This window comes from Giraffa tippelskirchi, chromosome 3, assembly GCF_054371585.1.
Source record: "Giraffa tippelskirchi isolate mGirTip1 chromosome 3, T2T-mGirTip1v1.2.pri, whole genome shotgun sequence".
Classification (NCBI taxonomy): domain Eukaryota; kingdom Metazoa; phylum Chordata; class Mammalia; order Artiodactyla; family Giraffidae; genus Giraffa; species Giraffa tippelskirchi.
Window position 1 is genome coordinate 144,004,086 of NC_137277.1, and position 25,052 is coordinate 144,029,137.

Consider the following 25,052-nt stretch of genomic DNA (forward strand, 5'->3'; position numbering starts at 1 on the left):
TTACTTCTTAATAACTGTTTTTTAAAGGAGAACATACATGTAGATATATAAAAGACTAAAGATTATTTGGGAGCTAAAAACTAAATAATGAAATATTTAATAGCTAAATAAAACTCAGATTATATAATAATCAGCTTTAAGTTCCATAATAAGTAAAATATATTTTCATCAGAGACACAGATACACAAGTTGCCTTAAACAGAATACATTAACAAATTGATTAGAAAAACATGCACACACACACCATTAAAAAAACCAAATTCTTTAAAAGCTGCACAAGGGGGTACCAATACAGCATCATGCTCCAAATCAAGTCTAGGAAATAAATTATATCCAATTTTATATGACTAAAACATCTATTTTTACTAAGAATTTCATATTTAGAGTTTTGAGAACTAGAATATATCTGCTCAAAATATTTCAGCAGCAAAAAATGAGATTCACACCAACAATGAGGTTAGAGAGGTTTACCAATTAGTAAATTAGTACTAATTAGTTCCAAAGCTATTACAGCTATATCACAGCTCCTCCAGTAGTAAGAAAATGGTGGATAAGGGCAGAACAGCCTAATAATTTTTGTTCTATATAGCATTCAGTATTTACTTAATGAATAGCAATCTAAGGAAGAGCAACAGTAGCTAAGCAGAGCAAAGGCATATCTATGAAGAGAACAACTATGAAACAAAGAACTATCATCTAAAAAGCAAGAGGAATGCTATATGAATTTTCTTTTTAGAAATTAAATTGAGTTATATTTGGAGACAATGTGTATACTAAGTTTAAAAGTTAAGCTCTTAACTGAAGACTTCAAAGTTAAAAATACAAGAATAATGTAAGTCCTAAAAAGAAACCTGAACTTATATTACAGAAACTATGTATCCCAGTTAAAGATCAAATACCTGATGTGCTAGCAGAGAAGAATAAGTAGCAAGTTAATTAATCAGGTTTCTATCTATACTCCATCTATACTTTGATACTGTATCAAGTATCAATTGCTCAGTCGTGTCCAACTCTTTGCAACGCTGTGGACTGTAGCCCACCAGGCTCCTCTGTCCATGGGGTTCTCCAGGCAAGAATACTGGAGTGGGTTGCCATTTCCTTCTCCAGGGGAATCTTCCCGACCCAGGGATCAAACCCTTGTCTCCCACATGCAGGCAGATTCTTTATTATATGTGCCACCAGGGAAGCTACTACCAAGTATCAAAGATAATTTTTAAATTTTAAAACCAGTAAACCTTCATTCAAGTATAAAATTCAAGAGTACGTGAAATGTTTCATCTTCTACTACTGTTGTATATAGCATACCACTGAGATACACAAAGGGCCCTTGGACTTCAGCCCACACTTAAAACTCTAATCAATGGATAGGCACTTACTTTGAACAAGAAACAATCGTCTTCATATATAAGAGTGATTTGCACGAAGTTTCTAATATTCTTTTCACTTTCCATGGATTTAAGCATCCATGCCTCTACCTTCCCAAAATAATAATATTCATTTTTTCATATCTCTCTCCTCTCTCACACACACACACATGTACACACAGTATACTACACCAACTCAGCAATCATTTCCAACCAACCACATATCACTTCTCCTTTCAAGCCCTATTGTGACCATCATGCTACTACTTCAGTAGAATCTTTAAAAAAGATTACCACAACAGATAAGGCACTGGTATGATGGCTTAATTTTGGCAGAAAAGTCAGTCCTGAACGAACTTGGTAATCCCGGAATCCTCCAGCTATAGAAAGTGTGGTTAAATTTATCTGTCTAGCATTTAAAATCCAATAGTTGTTTACAGTCATATAAAAATCTGGTGGGAAATAAAAAAGACATACATTAAAAGTTAGTAACCATTCCCTGAAACAATAACCTATCTATGATACTAATATTAAACTGAAATTCTGTTTAAGCCATCTGAATTTTCTATAAACAATGCCATCCACATTTCTCTACTTTGAGTAAAATCAGTTATCTTTACATATATTCTACTTTCCCCACCAGAGTACAAATACTGAGTTAGTAAACATATCAATAAAGAAAAAAGATAACCCAATTTTACTAGCTTTGACAAGTCTATAACAAACAGGTCTCTACATTCCACAAGGATGCTTTTTGCTCATGAGCCACATAACATAGAAAGAAACACCCCAAATTCTTCCAAAGATATAAGTTTACTATGCTAAGGAGCTGCAGATCTTCCTAATCATGGCTGTGTCCTTGTTTATAAGGGCTCAGCAGCTTTTTACTGCAGCCACTGTAGTACTAGTGACCACACAAAGCGCTATTTAAGTTCTTAAAATACCATCTATCAGGGCAATGACAGTCACATTATTCTTGGGACTCTCTACTGTAGAAAATCTGATGTTTAAGAAGAATCTATTCATTTAGTTTAACAAGCAGTTTCAAAGGGAACTACTTGGGGATAATTTTTCCACTCTATCTATGGAAGATGAGAAAAATTTAGTGTCAAAAATCTGAGGCCAGGGCAGGGAGTTCTCATTTCCTGTTCTGATTATCAAAACTTAATGCATTTTTTATCTTGGCATTTGATCACTTTTAACATTCTGGAACAGCAAACTCATCTCATTAAAGATCTCAATCGTATTTACTTAAGACTGCAACCAAGCAGACCTATTCCTAACATTTCCAGGGCCTGGGATAAGAGTTACCAATCAGGGTATACATGCCATATGTCTAAATACCAAAGTCAAAATTTCAGCTAACAAACTTAAATCAAATGTATTTTCTCTGCCTACATACATATCAGTGAAATAACATGGAAGGCCAGGTTCAAATTAGAATTCCAGGCAAGAGAAGGGGCGAGAGAGCATGAGATGGCTGGATGGCATCACCAACTCAACGGATATGAGTTTGAGCAAGCTCTGGGAGATAGTGAAGGTCAGGGGAGCTTGGTGTGCTGCAGTTCACAGGGTTGCAAAGAGTTGGACAGGACTGAGAGACTGAGCAACAGCAACAAGGACACCTCAGAGTTGGACACTGGCTGATGGCAGCGTAGGGAGAATATATCTATGTGGACATCTGCAGCATAGGGAGAGCAGATCACTGAGCTCTCCTCCTTTACTTCCCACACACATTCCACCCTGCATCACAAGGACCTCCTGTGCACAAGCGAGTTCTGTCTGTACCTCAAGCAGAGCCACACCTGGCCACAGTTCAAGCTCAGGATTGCACATACCTGTCCTCAAGACAGATCCAAGACAGAGGCTAAGGAAGTGAGCTTGAGGCATATGGACAAGAAAAGTCTGAAAGACTGGTTACTGGATCATGGTCCAGAAGTAAAGGTATAACCTCTAAATGGGGAGGCTATTTTCCCTGTACACTCCACACCCTGTGTGTGTATGGCAACACCAAAGCAGGGCCCTCTAAAGTGCAGAGCCCTGTGCAAGGCTTCCTTTCTCCCTATTTAAGGACAGTATTTCCAACAAGTATAAACAGGGAATCTACTTCTGCACATAATATGGGTCTCCTAAAAACTTAAAATCTATCATCCTTTGAACTTTTGCTTTTTCATACTAATTATGGCTTGATGCGATAAAAATAAATACAAAATAAACGGCAAAGTGAAAGTCGCTCAGTCGTGTACAAGTCTCTGTGACCCCATGGCTGGTATAGTCCATGGAATTCTCCAGGACAGAATACTGGAGTGGGTAGCCTTTCCCTTCTCCAAGGGATCTTCCCAACCCAGGGATTGAAGCCAGGTCTCCCGCATTGCAGGCGGATTCTTTACCAGTGAGCCACAAGGGAAGCTCAAGAAGCTTGCTAATTACTGGAAAGGTACCTTGATCCTAAGAAGTACTTTCAGCCTAAGCCAATGGTCCCCAATCTTTTGGGCACCAGGGACAGATTTTGTGGAAGACAATTATTCCACGGACCAGGATTGGGGGGTGGGTGGTTTCAGAATGAGTCAAGGGCATTACATTTATTTTGTACTTTATTTCTAGTATTATTACATCAGATCCACCTCAGATAATCAGGCATCAGATCCCAGAGGGTGCAGAAACCTGGTCTAAGCCATTTAGAGACAGACCATTAAGTATCCTTCAAAAACACTAAAACCTGACTCTCTTGGCAGTTCTTTCCTCAAAGAGATTTTTAAAAAGGATTTTGAGTAATTCTAATATAACTTGCAGGGTTCATCTACATATACCACATAGAATGCAGTAAGAGAAAGAAATCTTGATTATGATGGCAAGTATTATGACTATGTCTTCAATTTTTTCTAAACCTATTATAAATAATAATTTATAATTATTAGAATCAGGAAGGCATATTTAACTTCAATATAAAATTAAATTTTTTATTGAAAGAGTTCTATAGGTAAAGTTTTAAATATAATAAGGAGAAAAATCAACCTTCTCTTTAAGTACTACTGCACCAGATATCTCAGCAAATAAGTTACTCCTTGGCAATGTTATGCTGAGATGGATGCTTTGGAAAGCTACTTTGGTTTGGAGTCCTTCGGGTATGTGTCTCACTAATCTATAAAAAAAATTTTCAGCACAATTAAGATGATGCAAATTTTTATAGAATAAGAAGTTGTGCCAATTTACTGATCAGGAAAAATAATTATTTCTTTCTAAAGATTTTCTTCTACACATACAATATTCCAATAGGCCATGAAGATAATACTTGACTTTAATAAAAAGTTGAGAGAGTAGGCATTTAATTCTTTTTCTCCAACATTATCACTATTTAATTAGATGATAGCAATCATAAACTCCTGTTCTTCACTCAAAATTCTCTGCAAAATTACAGTATTACCCATAATTTTATTTCCCCTGTTATCATAATATAACTCAATTCAGAGGCGGCATATGTAAAGGGTAAAAGCACAGGCCCAGAAACAAGCTTGCCAGTGTCAAATACTGGCTCCACTATTTTCTTACTATGTGATTTTGGGCAAGAATTTATCCTGGCCTCTTTTTTTCTATCTGTGAACATGGCTATAATAATGGTACCTACCTCAAAGGACTGTCCTAAAGATCAAATGACCTAACAGTCACATAAAGTTCTTGCCACAATATACAAAACATAACAGCTCTATAAATGTTAGCAATCCTAACTCATCTCATCATATAAAGTGTTAGCAGACCTGTTTATTAAAAAAAAGGCACTTCTACTATTTTACCTAAATACAAGTTTACTTTGAATAGAGCAGCCAGAAGAGTTAACAAAACACAGAAATATAAATACACTTCAAGAGACTGGGAGTCAACCTCAAGAACAACTAAGCTGAAGCTCAAGTGCCTACAGGTTGTAGGACACATGCCATCCATGTTAAGATGCAACAGGCAGAGAAAACTAACAGCAGTTTCAGTTATGAATCTTAAGCTGAAAGTCACAAAAAGAGATGCTCAGAATTGGAAGTGCTGATTTAAACCTAAGCTACTTCACACATGGATAAACCCGTAGCATACTCTAAAGGGAGTAGCTGCAAGGATTTGTTTAATCCTAAACAACAATGGGGAGGTCAGTTAGTGTTTATGTAACAGTACTCACCTGTAATGAAATGATCTAATGGCATCACAGGAGCAACATGAGGTGTGGCTTGTGTAACGAGAAGATTGATCAGATCTTGTTTAAAATTTTTCAGTGTAAGTAATGCTCTTGCAACAAGGCCACCCATAGAATGACCGATTATTGCCACACTTTTTGGAGCAAATTCTTGACCCTATTAAAAAAAAAATCACCAAGGCATGATTAAGGATTAGAATTAGAGTAAACATAATAAATACTTCTCTCTACATATAAGCAATTTTATTGAAAAAAGAATAAACTATTTATATAATCTCACTTAATAAGACAGAAATACATTTTCATACACTTGTAATTAGTATATACATACTGCTTTGTGTTCTGCAAGCATTTTTAAAAGTTAGGGTTTGGTTTTCTGAACCAAAATCACAACACTTAGTCTAGCAAATCATGTTTTTACCATTTGTTATATTGTATGTAAGAGGTGTGATTACATTTGGTGTATATCAGAATATTAGATTGTATAGGATATATAGTCATATCACTTATTTGAAAGTGAGGGTATCACAAAAAAGCCACAACTATTCCAGTTGCCATAGTAATGTACTATCGCATCATACTGATATATTTTATCTCATCAAATTATTTCTCTATTGTGGGCCTGGGCTTAAAAAGGAGTCAGCAATCCACAACATTTATTCACTGATAATTACATATTTTAATTTTTAAAGTAAGTATTTCTTTTTAAAAAATCTTTTCTATCTCCATATAGTATCCTCGGTTCCACTACCAAACTTCTGTTCATCACCTTCCACAGTGATCCTTCATCCATGCCTTCTCTCCTGTTACTATAATCTGGGCCTCATGCAGAACCAGAGTTAACAGAATAGACCTGAGACTGCTATCCTTATAACTGACTGTATACAAGGTTGGCTCTGGTTTGCTGTTTGGGACCACAGACTTCGGAAGGGTTCCCATCATTTCCTAAAAGATAAAAATGGCTCATTATACCAAAACTGCTTCATAAACATGGTTTATGTTGAATACCTTCAGCCTTATTTTTGTTGGGACTTTGGCCCATGGGAGGCATAGGCACAAGGTGTCCAGGTGACTGGCCCTCAAGAAAAAACCTTCGCTACTGAGTCTCTAATGAATGTCTCTCATAGATGACACTTCATGCATGTCACAGTCGTTGCTGCAGGAGCTAAATGCATCCAGAGTGACTTTCCTGTAAGGGGACATTGGGAAGCTTTCACCTGGTTTCTCTGGACTTCACCCCATGCACCTTTTCTCTTTGCCAATTTTGCTTTGTATCCTTTCACTGTAATAAATCCTAACCATGAGAACAACTGTATGTTGAGTCTTATAAGGCCTCCTGGAGAATCATCAGCCTGAGGATGGTTCTGGTGATCTCCCGGAACATACTTGATCTTAGCAAAAGCCAAACCCTACATATGTGCTCTGAAACCTATCCCCTTTGGCCTTCTCAAGGACATCACTCTGGCAATTCTTCTCACTTTCTTCTTGCATTATTGTTTCTGTCTACTAGATCATTCTCACTAGTATATAAACATGGTCTTCTCCAATGGCTCAGAGGGTAAAGAATCTGCCTGAAATGCAGGAGACACAGGAAATGTGGATTTGATCCCTGGTCAGGAAGATCCCCTGGTGGAGGAAATGGCAATCTATTCCAGTATTCTCATCTGAAAGATCCCATGGACAGAGGAGCCTGGTGGGCTACAGTCCAAAGGGTCACAAAAAGTCAGACACAACTGAGAATTAAGCAAAAACAACTATTAGATCATTCTCACTAGTATATAAATATACTGTTAGTCTCTCTTAAAAAGTAAAAGCTTTATTTTTACTTCTACTTTAGCAACCACATCTTTCTTTATATACCCCGTGAGAGCAAAACTCTTCAAAAACAGTTGTCTGCACAGTACTTGCTGTCTCCAATTTCTCAAATACTCTTAAACCCATTCTGATCAGGTTTTCCCCTGCAACACTCCTTTAAAACTGCACTTATCTGGTCACCAAGGAATCGAAAGATCAATTCTCAATCCTCACCTTACTTGACCTATCAATGGCAATTTACATAGTTGATCATTTCTTCCTCTTTGAAAATGCTTTGCTTGGTTTCCTTGATGAGATACTCTTCTGGTTCTCCTCTTACCTCACTGACTGCTCCTTTTTAGTCTCTTGCTGGTTCCTTCTTATCTCCCCTCATCTCTTAATACTGGTGTGACTCAGATCTCAGTCCTTAAATATCTTCTTTCACATCTTGAACCCATTAGTGATCTCATCCAGTCTCATGGCTCTAACTACATCTCAGTTCAGTTCAGTTCAGTCACTTGGTCATGTCCAACTCTCTGCGACCCCATGGACTGCAGTACATCAGGCCTCCCTGTCCATCACCAACTCCCAGAGCTTCCTCAAACTCATATCCATTGAGTTGGTGATGCCATCCAACCATCTTTTCCTCTGTCGTCCCCTTCTCCTCCCACGTTCAATCTTTCTCAGCATCAGGGTCTTTTCCAGTGAGTCAGTTCTTTGCATCAGGTGGCCAAAGTATTGGAACTTCAGCTTCACCATCAGTCCTTCCAATGAATATTCGGGACTGATTTCCTTTAGGACTGACTGGTTGGATCTCCTTGCAGTCCAAGGGACTCTCAAGAGTCTTCTCCAACACCACAGTCCAAAACCATCAATTCTTCGCACTCAGCTTTCTTTATAGTCCAACTCTCACATTCACACATGACTACAGGAAAAACCATAGCTTTGACTAGACAGACCTTTGTTGGCAAAGTAATGTCTCTGCTTTTTAATATGCTGTCTAACTACATCTATATGCTGTCAATCCTCAAGTTATTATCTCCAGATTGGATCTCTTCTCCTGAACTCTAACCTTAAACTACAACTGCATGCTAGCTACACTTGGGATGTCTAAAATGTACCTTAAATGCAATCTGTCTAGAACTGAACTCTTGATATCCTTTAGATCTGTTCCTCCTACATTTCTCCCCACCCTGGTTAATGATAATTAAATTCTTTTAGCTTTTCTAGTTTGAAATGAAGTGAAGTGTTAGTCTCTCAGTCATGTATGACTTTTTGAGACCCCATGGACTGTAGCCCACCAGGCTCCTCTGTCCACAGAGTTCTCCAGGCAAGAATACTGGAGTAGCTTGCCATGCCCTTCTCCAGGGGATCTTCCCAATCCCTTGGTAGAATCTGGGTCTCCTGCATTGCATGCAGATTCTTTACCATCTGAGCCACCAAGGAAGCCCTTTTTCTAGTTTGGGTCACCCTTAACTCTTCTTTTTCTCTCACATTACCCCTCCATACTTGAACTGCCAGCAACTCCTGTTGCCTTTGAGATTTATACCAGTCTGACCATTTCCTATCATCTCCACTGCTATCAACTTGATCCAAACCAAAATTATCTTGCCAAAATTACTTCAATAGCTTCCTAACTGGTCTCTCTGCTTCTGCCTTTACATCCCTTCAGTTTATCCTCGAAAGCACACTGACACCAGAATGATACTGTTATTACCTGAAACAGGGCTTCCCAGGTGACTCAGTGGTAAGGAATTTGCCTGCCAATGAAGGAGACACAGGTTTGATCCCTAGACCAGGAAGATTCCACATGTTGCAAAGCAACTAAGCCCGTGGGTCACAACTATTGAGCCTGCGCTACTGAAGCCCGAATGCCTAGAGCCCATGCTCTGCAACAAGAGAAGCCACTTCAATGAGAAGTCTGTGCACTGCAATGGAGAGTAGTTCCTGCTCTCCACTACTAGAGAAAAAGCCTGAGCAGCAACAAAGACCCAGCAGAGCCAAAAATAAATAAAAATTAAAAAGAAAAAACCTAAAACAAAACATGTTTTTCCTTTGCTCAAAAACCTCTTCAGTGGCTTTCTGTATCATTTAATAAAAGGCAAAATTCTTAAAATTGCCTGCAAGACTCTATAAACTGCCTTCCTCCCAAACTTTCCTTCTACTAACTTACTGTTCCAACCATACCAGACTCGTTTTTCCTGAAATACAGGACCCATGTGTTTGCCTCATATATTTGTTTCCTCTTCCTACAGTACTTTCCCTAGGTATCTAAACAGGCTACTCCCTCATGTCCTTAGTTTGTATCAAATTGTCTATGTCTCAACAGAGGTCTTCACTGGGTGCCCTTATTTATAATTGTAGTCTACCTTCAACTACCTATCTCCCTTTTCTGTTTTTACTTCCTGATAATTATCACAAGGTAGTATGTATTTTTCTTATTTATGATGTTTTCTGCCTGCCTCTCCCTATTGGAACATAGTTCCATGAAGGCTTAGATTTCTGTTTTATTCATTCCTTTATTTGCATGCAGACTCACATGATGAACGAATGTGGTTTCTTCCATCTAAAATGTCCTCTCACTTTCCCATACCCAAGTCATATCCATTCAACCAGACTGAGTTGTCTCTTAACCCCTATTGTACTTGCTTGTAACAGAAATAATACTTTCTAAAAGCCTCAATTTAAAAGAAAATCTATTAGTTCTATTAAAAATGTAACATGTATTTGTTAGAGAAAACAAGACAACAACAAAAAAAGAAGGAAAACAAAGCAGCTAATACATAACATTAGAGACACAATTGTTTTTTGGGAAAGACATTTATGGAATTAAATCTCATTTTGAAATCACATCTAATTTATCTTATCTAATAACTATCAGATATGTAAAAGGTTCTGTTTCATCTTAAGGCTTGTTTCATCCTACAGTAAGTGTGGATTTAAGCTAAAAAATATTTGAAGTAATTTTAAAATGCTGACTTAGGCAATGAATCAAGACATCTAAATTTCATTTTCAAGATACACAGGAATATCAATGACTGGATGACTGTAGCTTTACAGTTAAGTCTTGAATCAGGCAATGCAGGACCTCCAACTTTGTTCTTTTCCAAGATGGGTCTTTTTTTTTATTAGTTGTTGCTTTGATTCTTTCCATATAAGCATGCTGCTAAGTCACTTCAGTCGTGTCCGACTCTGTGCGACCCCATAGACGGCAGCCCACCAGGTTCCACAGTCCCCAGGATTCTCCAGGCAAGAACACTGGAGTGGGTTGCCATTTCCTTCTCCACCATATAAGCATATCAATTTTTAAAAAAGAACTACTGGTATTTGATTTGTAGAGCATTAAATCTACTGGTCTATTTGGGGGAAATTTACATCTTAATCTTGAGTATTCTAAACCATAAAGTTGCTCTGTTCATTTATTTTGGATTTCTTTAATTTCTACCAGCAGGGTTTGCAGTTTTCAGTGAACAGATCTTGCACATTTTTCACTAAATTTATCCATAAGATTTTTTACACTACTGTAAATGCATTTCAAAACTTCACCTTTCATTTGATCACTGATTTCTAAATACTGACCATTTACCAGTGATTCTGCTAAATTCACTTATGAATCCTAAAACTATACTTCTAACTACTACTTTAATCTTACAAATTCTGATGACATGTTTTCATTTTAATTCAATTCAAAACATCTTCAAATTTCACCTGTGATTTTCCTTTTAACCTCTGGGTTATCTAGAAGTCATTTCCAAACATTTGAGGGATATCTTTTTGTTGAGATTTCTAATTTAATTGTTATGTTCAGAAAATAAACCCTGTATGACTGCAATCCTGACACTGAGACTTGTTTTATGGCTTAACATATGGCATATCTTAGTAAATGTTCCATGTGCACTGAAAGAGATCACAGCTTGTTCAGTTGTTGGGTGTGTCCTATAAATATCAGTAAGTCCAGCTTGTTTTTACAGTTGCTGGGCGTGTTCTATAAATGTCAACAGGTCAAGCTGATTAACAGTGTTAAAATCCTGTATACTTTACTCATTTTCTATTTATTTCATCAATTATTGAGAGAGGATTGCTGAAGTTATCAACTCTAATTGTGAATTTACCTATTTTTTCCTCTGGTTTGTTAATTCTGCTTCATCAACTTGGAACCTATTACTAGGTGCATACTCCCTTGAGATTCTTTGGCTTCTTGATGAGCTGACTGTTATTACCAAGAAATGGCCCTCTTTTTCAATGTAACGTCCTTTGTCCTAGAATCTATTTAATTGATACTAAGACAGCCATGCTAACTTTCATACTATCTGTATTTGTATGTATATTTTTTCCACTCTTTTACATTTCCTTATCGAGATTTTTACATCTAAAATAGCTTTTGCTTTCCAGTACTCAAATTAGCATATTGTTTGGTGGGTCTTGTTTTTTAATCCAGTCTGACAAGATCTTTCTTTTAATTGGAGTGTTTAATCCATCTACAATTAATATAATTATTGATAGCTGCATTGAACTCTACATCTTGCCATTTGTTTTCTGTTTGCCCCATCTGTCTTTCAGTTCTTTCCTTTCAGACTCAATACATTTGATTGTACTTCACTGATACTGCATTTTTTACAAATCAAAGGTCTATGGCAACTTTGCACTGAGCAAGTCTATTGGTGCCATTTTCCAATAATATTTATTCACTTTGTGTCACATTTTTGGTAATTATCGCAATGTTTCAAACTTTTCCATTTTATTTGTTATGGTGAGCTGTGTGATCACCGACCTTTGATGTTACTACTATGAAGATTCAAATGATGGTCAGCATTTCTTAGCAATATTTTAAAATTAAGGTATGCACATTTTTTAAAACGTGACACTATCGCACACTTAATAGTCCATGGTATACTGCAAACATAACTTTATATGAACTAGACCCCAAAAAATTCATGAGACTTGCTTAACTGCAGTATCTGCTTTATTGCAGCAGTCTGGAACCGAACCTGCAGTATCTCTGAAGTAGATCTGTATTTCTCCTCCATTTTCTCTTTAGCTGCATCTCCTTTTTGTTGTTGTTACTCTAGAAATTACAATATACAACCTTATCAGTCTATCATGAATTAACATTATACTTCTTACTGTAGTGGAATAATTCTATTTATTCCTCTTCCTATCTTTTCACCATTAGTATATATTTTCCTTCTAAATAAATTATAAACCTCATAATGAATTCATTGCTGCTGCTGCTGCTGCTAAGTCGCTTCAGTCGTGTCCGACTCTGTGCGACCCCATAGACGGCAGCCCACCAGGCTCCGCCATCCCTGGGATTCTCCAGGCAAGAATACTGGAGTGGGTTGCCATTTCCTTCTCCAGTGCATGAAAGGGAAAAGTGAAAGTGAAGTCGCTCAGTCGTGTCCGACTCTCAGCGACCCCATGGACTGTAGCCTACCAGGCTCCTCCGTCCATGGGATTTTCCAGGCAAGAGTACTGGAGTGGGGTGCCATTGCCTTCTCCGAATGAATTCATTACTGGAAATCAATTTTTTAACCTTTTAATTCTGAACCAATTAGAGACACTGGCTCTCTAATCCTAACCCTTCCTCCTTGGTATGCTATTGCCTTGTATTGCCCTGTGCATACATAGTGTAGCACTCAAAAGACTGAAAGAATCAAATTTCTAGAGCTCCTATCTATGCCTAGTTCTTAGTTCTCTTCTCCTACTCCGACTACAAATCTAGCCATTTCAGTAGTCCCAAATGCCAGCCTCTGCCTTCTTGAGCTTAGTGATGTCAATTTGCTCTGTTTCATCTCTAAAAATTTACCCCACGGTCTGGAAAATGCTTCCAGGCAGAAGGCACATATTTTCCCTCTTTCAGTGATCATAAAGTCCTTTACCATTTGGTTGTCCAACATCTGAAAACATGTGCTTCAAATATTTTCACTAGTTTTATAGTTGTTTATATATGGAAGTGGTATACTCTAGTACCAGTCATTTAGACAATTAGCAGAATTAACAAACTAGAGGAAAAAATAGGTAAATTCATAATTAGAGTTGATAATTTCAACAAATCCATACTATTGGATTTAGGAAATGCACTGCACTCCTGATTTGTATATAAAGGAAAAAAAAAATTTTTTTCCCCAAAATTCACAAGAAAGGGTTCTTGTAAACTGAATTTGAACTTCAAAACCCACGACTGAATTCAAAACAACAGAATTTCACACAAGAAAACCTTTGTGTTACCTTTGCTTCAACTTCTGTGTGTTTGTGTGTATGCACATACATAACACTTTGGATCTCATGGACTGTAGCCTGCCAGGCTCCTCTGTCCATGGAATTTTCCAGGCAAGAATACTGGAATAGTAGCCATTTCCTACTCCAGCAAATCTTCCCTACCCAGGGATCGAACCTATATCTCCTGCACTGGCAGGCGGATTCTTTACCGCTGAGCCATCTGGGAAGCTCATGTAAACAAATAATTTAAAATATGTTGAATCTCTTCAACAAATAAAAAAAGATACCAGTAGGCTGATCACTATTGATTTGCATGATTATCTCATACCTTATAGAGCTTGAGAATTGTTTTAATGCATTCATGCACAAACTTGGTCTGTTTCTGAAGACTTCCACCATACAGTGCCACCAGTTCTTCATTGAAATTCACGCTAAAGAAGTCAAAGTGGTACTTGAAGTCAATGTCTTCGGCTTTTCTAAGTGCAATAGAGCCAATAGAACGAACTGCAGAGGAAAAGGATTAAGTGCATATGAAACAAAAATTTTTAAAGCTTCTTCTATTCTAAAGCTTCAAAGTCTCTTAACAAATAACTATCTCACACTCTGAATAAAACCTATTTCAGGGTGACATCCTTAATAATATCAATTTAGAAGAACAAACCCACCTAGCAATTGTGTGTCTTGTTCTATAAATTTTTTAAAATTAAATATAAAGTGAATGGTTCATTCATTCTCTACCTGTTTCCCCTTCAGTAGGGGCAACAACAGCTAAAAGGGAAGAAAGGAATCCTTGAGCAATAAGTAGGAACTCTGTCAAATTTGAGGATTTTAAGAGTGAGAAAATCCTACAAAAAATGTCTGCTCATTACAGCTCATCACAGTGGTTTTAAATACTTATGGAAGATTTGTCTTTTTTTCTTATGCTGGTCTCTTAATTTCAAATGTAATTCCCATTTCCCACAATTATACTCTCTAGGTTTTGGGTTTAGTAAACAAAATATTTGTTTGCCACTCCATTTTTTAAACATATATAATTCACAAACTATGTAACTCATTGTGCAGAGCATACAATTTAATGATATTTTATATAGTCACAGAGGTATACAATCGTTTTCTGCAATCTAACTTCAGACATTTTTTAATCACTCCCAAAAGAAAACCCTTTCCTCATTAGCAGTTACTCTTCATTCTTCTCTTGCTCCTAATTCCTAGAAAGCACTAATATATATGTGTGTGTGTATAAACTGAATCACTCTGCTGTACACCTGTAACTAACACAACACTGTAAATCAACTATACTTCAATTTTTTAAAAGATCTCAGATAAAAAATCAGTAAAAGTTACTTTTACTAGATTAAAAAAAAAAATGTTAAGCAGAAGAAGCCAGTCACAGAATAATATACACTGAGTGATTACAGTGAAAAGTTTAAAACAGCCCAAAATCGGGACTTCCTTGGTGGTCCAGTAGTTAAAACTTGGTGCATCCACTGCAGGGGGCACAGGTTCAATCCCTGGTTGGGAAACTAAGATTCTGTATGCTGAGTGGCATAGCCAAAAATAAAAATAATAATCAAATAAAAAATATCAATTCCTCTTTAAAAAAAAATTTTCTTAATAGCCCCAAATAAGTAGAATGAATTAGAGATACACACAAAGATGCTAAAACTATCAAGAAAGTAAAGAAAATGACTACCTTAAACTTAGGATTGTGGCTTCATCTAGAAGGAAGGGAGGGAGTTTTAATCAGGAAAGGGCACATGGGGGCTTCCAGGGTGCTGGCAACCTTCTACTTCTTGACTTGAGTATGGCCCCTGGTTACTCACTTTATAATCATTTTTAACCAAATAGTGATAGTCTACACATTTTTCTGTTTATGTGTTATACTTCAAATACAATGATTAAATTTTAAAAATCAGAGTTGATCATTTTCTACCCAAACTCTCCAATAGTTATCCATCACATTTAAATCAAAATTCTAAGTCTCTTCCACAGCTTTTATGATACAGCCTGTGGCTACTTTTCCATCCTCATCACTCTTCACTTTCTCTAGTCTCAGTAGCCTTGAATGCACCAAACATGTTCCTGCTTCCACGTCTTCCCTGCAACAGTACCATACCTTAGTCCCTTGCCATACTCAAGCCTCTGCTCAAAATTTCATCTCCTCATACTGGCCACTTCATCTAGTCACCTCTTGACCCTGTTTATCCTTTATCCCTTACTAGTTTATTTTTCTAACTTTTAACATTACTGGCATACTAATATCTAGAATATCTAGAATACTGCCTAATATCTAAAACACTGCCTGGCTCATGGTAGGTACCCCATAAATATTTGCTAGCTAAATAGATAAACATGTAAGTAATTATGCTTTGTTGTTGTTCAGTCTCTAAGTCGTGTCTAACTCTTTGCGACCCCATGGACTACACCAGGCTTCCCTGTCCTTCACTATCTCCTCGAGTTATACTAAATGTTGAAATAATTCTATTCTCATTATAAAAAAGAACACATCATTTAATAACAATAAAAGAGGGATTTTAGCTGAAATTACTTCTACATTGCTTGACTGTTACACTAGGAATAACTTCTATATTTCAATTTGGAATAGGTACACAAATCTTCCCCAAACCCACCTTTCTGTGTTTGCCTCCATATTTCGATATCTAATTTAAATAGCTCCAAAAGAAAAAAATCAACCTCCTCTCTTGCTCAGCATAACTTAAACCACCAATTTACTTCTCTAGTCAGTGCTTTAGGTTCTGTTTTGTGTACCCTCAATTTCTAACATAAACCTCTTACCTCTGCTTATTCCCAAATCCCTATATCATCTATTTATCATCATCTTATCTTCTCCTACTTATTCTCTGCAAAGTGGCTTTCAACTTTTTTTTTTATATACTTGTCACATACTTCTGTCAGACAAAATGTCGTATATTTGCGTCTCCCAGTATGTGTAGTGAAGTAGTTAATGCAAAGTATGCATCTGAATTAATTCTTTAACTTAATTCACAGCTTTCAAAATTTATTTTTGTGACTTACCTTGCTTATAACTTCCAGCATTGCCAGGAAGAAAGAGAACAGGAATACCCGTTAAAGGGAGAACTTTGTGTTCTTCAGCATAGGACCCTTCTCCATAAAGATACAATTCATAAGCAGGATAGCGTTTTGCCAGTTTCTTTGGAAGTTCAATTTTCTATAGGAAAGAGAAAGCAATTTCACTTTAATCTGTTTTAGTAATATAATTCAGTCTCACTATACCCAATTCTGAATTACACAAATTTGAAACAGTACAATATAAAAACGTTACTGATGATAAAAACTACACTTAACGAACAACAAAGTTCTACTTATAGTTTACACGTATGAAGCATCTGTCTTGAATTATGTGAGTTTTAAACCATGTAGTCTTCAAGAAAACATAAAATAAGACTACCTAAAATTCTAATAAATAGAAATTACTCAAAATAGCTACTGACAAGAGAAAAATACTAGTTTATGTCAGCATGCTCCATGTTAACATAATTGAAAATGCATTTAATTTAGTATGTTATCAATTATACTTAGAAATGATTAAAGCTTTCCATTATTAAATGAATTCTTTTTTGCTATTTTAAACTGTTTTGTAATGTCTCTCTCCTTTTACTCAGGCCCTAATATATACTCCAAGCTGTTGCATGATTCAAAGGAAAGTAACGTTGTTTTATAATGCAACTTTCCTACCTCTCAACTTAATACGCTTGACCAACAATGTGCTTAACTAATCTGAATCTTACAGCCATGACTTGGTCAAGAAACATACAGTCTTCTCACCACAAACATTCCAATGAATTAGCATCTGTTTCAGTTTTCATGGACCTGGTGCATGGTTTGTCAGCAAGCTTAAAACTACTCTGCAATTCAAATTATTATTTAGCAAATGAGCCAGTAATTGACATTTCTTTCAACAAAATATAAATGAAGTCTTAATGTCATCCCCAAAAGATAGGCATCTATAAAATTAGTAGTAAAGCATAAGCTCATCTTTGGCTCCTTTTTTTTTTTTTTTTTTAAACCCAAAGGAGTACGTCAAGGCTGTATATTGTCACCCTGCTTATATGCAGAGTACATCATGAGAAACGCTAGGCTGGAAGAAACACAAGCTGGAATCAAGATTGCCAGGAGAAATATCAATAACCTCAGATATGCAGATGACACCACCCTTTTGGCAGAAAGTGAAGAAGAACTAAAGAGCCTCTTGATGAAAGTGAAAGAGGAGAGTGAAAAAGTTGGCTTAAAGCTCAACATTCAGAAAACTAAGATCATGGCATCTGGCCCCATCACTTCATGGGAAATAGATGGGTAAACAGTAGAAACAGTGTCAGACTTTATTTTTTTGGGCTCCAAAATCACTGCTGATGGTGATTGCAGCCATGAAATTAAAAGACGCTTACTCCTTGGAAGGAAGGTTATGGCCAACCTAGATAGCATATTTAAAAGCAGGGACATTACTTTGCCAGCAAAAGTCCGTCTAGTCAAGGCTATGGTTTTTCCAGTGGTCATGTATGGATGTGAGAGTTGGACAGTGAAGAAAGCTGAGAGCTGTAGAATTGATGCTTTTGAACTATGGTGTTGGAGAAGACTCTTGAGAGTCCCTTGGACTGCAAGGAGATCCAATCAATCCATCCTAAAGGAGATCAATCCTGGGTGTTCATTGGAAGGACTGATGTTGAAGCTGAAACTCCAATACTTTGGCCACCTCATGCGAAGAGTTGACTCATTGGAAAAGACCCTGATGCTGGGTAGGATTGGGGGCGGGAGGAGAAGGGGACGACAGAGGATGAGATGGTTGGATGGCATCACTGACTCGATGGACATCGGTTTGGGTAGACTCCGGGAGTTGGTGATGGACAGAGAGGCCTGGCGTGCTGCAATTCATGGGGTCGCAAAGAGTCGGACACGACTGAGCGACTGAACTGAACTGAAGGGATAGAGACCATTAAGGGCTTCCCTGGTGGCTCAGACAGTAAAGAACATGCCTGCAAAGCAGGAGATCCAGCTTAGATCCCTGGGTTGGGAATATCCCCTGGAGAAGAGACTGGCAACCCACTTTACCATTCTTGCCTGGAGAACTCCATTGACAGAGGAGCCTGGCGGGCTACAGTCCATGAGGTCACAAAGAGTTGGCTATGACTGAGCAGCTAACACTGAGACTGAGAGACCATTAAAAATGAAATCAGTTATACTGAACAGTAGATTTTATTTAAATAGACATCAAGAGATTTAATGATCTAGCAGTAATAGATCCTCTGGAGAAGGAAATGGTAACCCACTCCAGTACTCTTGCCTGGAAAATCCCATGGATGGAGGAGCCTGGTAGGCTACAGTCCATGGGGTCGCAAAGAGTCAGACATGAATGAGCGACTAAACTAAACTAGTAATGTACACGTGCTTGGTAAAAATTTTAACTACTGAGTGAATTTTGAAAATTGTAAATGGGTAATGACTACTGAAAAAAATCACTGTTCTGAAAAGAATAATTCTGATCATTCATGCAAATTCCTGAATATTTGAGGACAGTACCATAAACAATCTGTGCCAATAACACCATGAAATCAACTTCAGAGACTGTGAGCTTGTTTAAGTTACTAGCAACTTTATCTCCTCAAATATTCAAAATACAGAGATACCAACTATTTGCTTTAAGATGTGTTTATGTACCTCAATTCAAATTAGTCCCAATATTAATTATGCACAGTAAATAATCAAAAATAAAAATGATGCAATATTTTGTTCTTTAGGTGTAAATTATGCAAAAAAAAGAGAGAACAAGGGAACAGTTATCTTAACTCCTTGTAATTTAGCACACTATTTGAGATAGTAGCACACACACAGTAGGTTCTTTTTAGGATGGTGACTAAACAAAGTTTTGAACGAGTTGAAAACTAAGAAGGATAGGAACTATCAAATATATCAAAAAAAGTATTTAATTCCTTGGAGACAGAAAAATAAGCAAAAGAATATTATTTGATAAATTTCATAATCTACTATTATAAAAGCAATTTTATAGTGAGACAATGTACATTTAAAACTATGACTGCATATAATATGGAGTAGAAAAAAGCATAAAGATGGAAAAAAGAGATAGCACAAAAACATAAAATGGGAATCGTAGGCAACGGCAAAAGTGCATTTCCAACAAAATTCAAGTTGAGAGTGAGTGGCAAGAAAAGACAGGAAGGGTACTGCCCAGATTGAGGACAGAAAAGCTATAGGTACACAAAAAGGATGATGATTAAAAAACAGACGGTGGTTAAGGAGTTTTAAAAAAGAAAACATTTATAGCAACAGGACGCCAATAGATTTTAAACTGATGATTTTAAATGAGAACTCTCCCCCGCAAAAGGCTAACAATCCATAGTCCATACTGCTGTCAAGAAATAACCTTGTTAAAACATACACCTTATGTGTTTCCTCACTACACACACAGATGATAAATACTTGAGAGGTCCTTTAAAGCCTGGTTCTAATTATTCTTACCTACTTCCTTATAATTTATATATGCCATATTTTAAATGTTTTAATACGTTCCAAAATTCAAGATTCAACAGGGTATATACTGAAAAAGCTCTACTACCCTTGGGTTCATTAGTTATCCAATTACCTTCTCAGAAGGCAACCAATGTTAGCAGTTTGTGCTTCCAGAAGTAGTTACACATACAATATGCACAAATATAAGCAAATGTGTCTTAGGTTATTTTCTCCTTTTCATAAAAATGATAACATACTATAAATACTACTTATGGAACATATCCTGGTGCCTTCCTACTTTCACAAATGTTCTTTATTCCTGCAATTTTCTTGTTTCTGCACTGTGTGAACTACATACACATCCTACATTGCCCAGTACACAACCTCCTCTCTATAACAGTTGACTACCCAAGATGAGCATGGCTGCTCTCTTCTGTGAAGAGCCATGTACACACTCTTACAGTGAAATTATAATGTTCAATACATTATATTTTGCATATTCATTTCATTCCCATCTCCCTCATTGTATTTTAAAGACAAATTTAAAGGCACGACGTCTCATTTATGTCTAATTCCTCCTCACCCAAATCCCATATCTAAAATTAACTTACACAGAGAAGTCATTAAATGATATACTAAATAAACATCACACTTAATAACAAAATAAGTGATTTGCATTTCCCAATATCAGCATTTCCTTTCAGAGAGCAGGTCACATATCTAGAGTCAAATAAATTATTGTATGAAAAAATACAACACAGATGTTTTTGTCTCAAATTCTACAATTTGGCTAAAACGTAAGGCAAAAAGCTTTCAAGGATAATGTGTATTTTGCCTGGTAGGTCTGTGAGATGTTCAACTAACTCTGAATAAGTGAATCTAGGAAAACAAAGGTAGAGGATTAAGAGATAATAAAAAAAATTTTTTAATTCAAAACAATTTTTAGAGTTTCAAATTCCTGTCCCACATTTTATTCTTAAAATGGAAAAATGAAACTGAGCATGTTTCAACCAATGTTTTAAATGCCTCTAAAATTCTGCTAAAGAATATGTAAACAAGAAGTAAAAAAAGAAGAAAAGCATCAAGAAAGAGGAAAAAAAAAAAAAAACCCCAATAACTAGGACATTCCATACGCTGGATACCAACGTGTGATTAAGACTTACTATAAAATATAACTAAAAGCAATATAAAAATATGTTTAGAACACTTTAAACCAATAATTGGTTCTTAATAGAAAGCCCCCAGTTATCCAGAAATCTCACTTATTATACTCAAAATGACTCATTTCTGTAGGCAGCTTCTGCAACCTAGTGTGCACAATAAAATGAAGAGTCGAACACAAATACTGTAGTGAATAAACACTTTTTACACCATAAAGATAAAAATTTACTGAAAATGTGTATCAAAACTCCTGCCACTCTAATGTTACAGTACTTACATATTATTAACAGAAGTATAAAACCTCAAAAATAAATAAATAAAACCTCAAAACAACAAAAATAAATAAGACTATTCAACAACAACAAAAAAACCCAAACAGCTCTTTTGCATTAGCTACACTAATTTTCTGTGTCTTTCCAGTCAATATTATGCTGCTTTGTTCCTAACACAAGTGATTTCTACTACTTGAAATATTAAGATAGCTTCAATAATTGTGGATAATCCAAAAACAAATGGGAATTAGTACTGTATTGTTGCCATTTTAACCAAACTCTTCAATGCAGTACAAAACTAAAACGGCCTACTTCAATCTACTGGGAGTTTTCTAATAAACCAAAGAAAAATAAAAGATTATAAAGCCTCTATTTTCAGTTTTTTAAAAAATCTAAACTAAAAGCCCACATATTTAACAATATATAACCTCTGATAAACATAAACCAGCATATTCATTTAAAAATTAAAAGACCACTGTAATACGCTAAAATCTGTTCCTTAAAGAGCATCTGATATCAAAAGCTTCCATTTCCATATAAGCACTGATCCAAGGTAAAGATCTCAAAACAAATGAAATATAAATTTCACCCAAGGTAAAGATCTCAAAACAAATGAAATCTAAATTGAGATCCAAGGTAAAGATCTCAAAACAAATGAAATCTAAATTTGAATTTTGTCCATGGGAAAGAATGTTCTTCAGCAATTTAAACTTTAAGTAGTTTTAAGATCTAAATAATAGCAGGATAATCAAATAATACTCCTCCACAATGACCTGTACACGGAAACAACCAGGATCTGCACCCCTCACCTCAAAGAATAAATTTTCTATGGTTTTAAATGCATTTTATCAGTACGTATTATAGTACACATACTTTTTACGGTAGGGAGTTATCATTACAATATATATTCCATAATTAGAAGATGCATTTAGAAAGGAAAGAATCATTCCGGCGAAATTTCTTTGGATGCCTGTGTAATTTGTCACTCTTTTTATAGCTGGTCATGAATGAAATTCTAGAGCAACTGTGATTGAAAATATCGAAAACGGAAAGAAAGGTGGGGGGCGGAGAAACAGAAAGAAGGGCAGGGTCTTTTTTAAATTGCAAGCACAGTGGGAAAACAAAAACACCACCAAGAAACAGATTTTACATTCAACTGGTAAGGGGCGACATGCCTCTATACAGGATGCAAGCACAGGCACCGACCCAGGACCTGCAAGACTAGGGGGCTCCGCACAACCTTCCCAGGAGAGAACTGCGTTAGTTCCTCATTTAAGTACTCACCAGGTTAGCCTTTCACATAGAGGTAAATCCCTGAAGTCTCTAAAGCAGAACTGGGAACTATCTAGGCAATATACGCTCTGTAGAAGCTTGGTTCCCTTCTAGAAAAGAGCTGACACGTGAACTACTGGGCGGGAGGGGAAGAATTTCGGCGTGTGGGAAGCAAAGGAGGGCTCGGAGCACCTGTTAAGGCAAGAAGGCTGGGAGGAGGGATTTGGGGAAAGGAACTGGGGGCTGCGTCTCCGGGGATGAGGGGCGTTGGGCCCGGCCCTTCTCTGCTTGGGATTCGGGACCGCGAACGGGGCGGAGGAACTAGGAGCAACCTTGAGGGGGGCGGGGAGGATGCTCCGGAAACCATCTATCAAGGACCCCACCGAGAAGAGAGGACACAAAGGGCAGGAGAAGGGGACCGCGGGGGGGGGGGGGCGGCGGCGAAGTATTCTGGGGCGAAGAAAGCAGAGACGTAGTAGGGGTAAGGGGAAGGGAGAGGCGCGGGGAGCCGAGGCAGGGGAAACGCACCGAAGGGTAAGGCTGGAGGGGCCCGAGCCTCGGAGCGGCCAGCGAAGGGAGGGCAGAACCTCACCTGATACTCCGGGTACTCAAACATGTAGCTCATGCTGCACTTATTTTCCTCAAAGCCGAAGAAGACGTCCCATAGCCCCAGGGTGGCCATGAAGACCATGAGGGCATAAAACGCCAGGTTCCAGAGATTGACAGAGTGGAGTAACATGGTGCCTCCGCCACTACAGCCGTGGGGCCCTCAGCACTGACTGACAGAGGAGAAGAACGTCCCGCTTCCCGCGCGGGAGCGAAACCCGAGCAGCGCGCGCCTGCGTGAACGCCCGGCCTGCCCGCGCGCCCGCCGCGCGTTGCGCCTGCGCGCAGCCTCTCCGAACCCTTCCAGCCCAGCGTCTCCCTGGGAGAGCGGAGGCGGCGTTTGCCGCGGGAGCGCGAATTTGAGGACTGAGAAAGGAGAGCGCGGAGTGGGCTGGGCTGGAGGGTGAGAGGAGGGAGGAGAGGGCACGAGGAAAAGGAAAAGGAGGAAAGGGGAGGGGAGGGCAATGAGAGGCCGGCTGGAGAGAAAGAAGAGCGGTAAAGGGGGGACGAGAGAGGCATGGGAGAGCGCGGGAGTCCTGGAGCCGAGGAAAGGGAAGGACTGGGAGTGGGCGTCTGGTGGGCTAACCTGGAGAGAGAGAGAGGCAATTAATGATGGTGAGCCGACCAGGCATGGGGAGGGGAGACATCAGAGCCCAGGGACCATCAGCTGTCACGTCGCGAACATCTCTCCCTGTGCAGCTTAAAAACCCTAACCGTTCCATTTTGAAATGCCTCAGGCCTCCGCAATTTCGGTTCTCCCAGCGGTGGTGGAGTACATCCACAGCTCTCTGGACCGGTTAGCTTAAACAGAGATCAAACGGCTTTTTCTCCCCATCCTTGACCGCCGACGTCGGCCCATTAGGCTACAGTGTTTAAAAGCAAGGGTTCATAAAAAGCCACCAGCAGGTCGACGAGATTCTAGTCTTGGTATAAGATAAAAGCCTGAATCAAAAAGCATCGTTGGTCTTTAAATAATGTTACCAAATTTTTCCATTAACACTGATGCAACCGATAGGTATCTGTGTGATCAATTTGTCGCTAACTTGCCTTACTCCCCAGAACCTCCACCTCTTCGGAAATTGGTTCTACATTAACATATGGAGACAAATTCCCTCAAGCTTCCACTCAGATTCCCTCAAGTGACTTAATTCATTTAAATGAATTTCAGTTTGGTTTTGCACAAAAGAGGGGTAAAAAAGTAGCTCAGAAACCATTCATAATCATGGATAGAAGCTTCAGAACACTGAAATTGTTAGGAGTTAGAAAGACAGAGAAGCACCCTCTAAAGCTGACCCAAGAGCAGATAGGTGTGTGTGTTGTGTGTGTGTGTGTGTGTGTGTGTGTCTAACTACGAAATTATGCTTATAATTATTTTTGGTACTGACTGAATTTCATTTTCCTTGGGCTGATTTTCTGTGCAGATGAAGTGTGGCTATGATATGTAAAATAATTTTAAAACTAAAAGGAAGCTTATAGTTTATCTCATATGATACCATGATATTCATATGTTCAGAGCACCTGGTGTCTGGGGTGGAATTAGGAATTTGTGCGGGGTATATGGAGTCACCTTGGAAAGGATTTAAATTATACATTAAAAATGGAGTGCTCAATAGCCTGGTATCTTGAGAACATCACAGGCAGGATATCTGCTCCTTGTTTCCCCTAGCATATCATGATCAGCAC

The 25,052-nt window shown here is 37.9% G+C and overlaps 1 protein-coding gene across 5 annotated transcripts in view; it reads right to left on the bottom strand.

Annotated features, from left to right (window-relative positions):
• The window catches only part of PGAP1 (post-GPI attachment to proteins inositol deacylase 1), a 72,022-nt gene extending 48,285 nt beyond the window's left edge, over positions 1 to 23,737 (bottom strand). For 2 of the 5 annotated variants that reach the window (XM_081581463.1, XM_081581464.1), the window contains exons 1-5: positions 23,356 to 23,737; positions 16,591 to 16,744; positions 13,883 to 14,058; positions 5,527 to 5,698; positions 1,659 to 1,816 (exon numbers count right to left, since the gene is read on the bottom strand). In XM_081581463.1, the coding sequence (XP_081437589.1) occupies positions 1,659 to 1,816; positions 5,527 to 5,698; positions 13,883 to 14,058; positions 16,591 to 16,744; positions 23,356 to 23,502 (807 nt within the window). In that variant the 5' untranslated portion in view covers positions 23,503 to 23,737. Of the gene's footprint in view, positions 1 to 1,658; positions 1,817 to 5,526; positions 5,699 to 12,323; positions 12,401 to 13,882; positions 14,059 to 16,590; positions 16,745 to 18,566; positions 18,680 to 23,355 lie in introns of those variants that run through there. The other 3 variants (XM_081581465.1, XM_081581466.1, XM_081581467.1) reach the window with 3 other exon arrangements.
• Between the last annotated feature and the right edge of the window lie 1,315 nt (positions 23,738 to 25,052).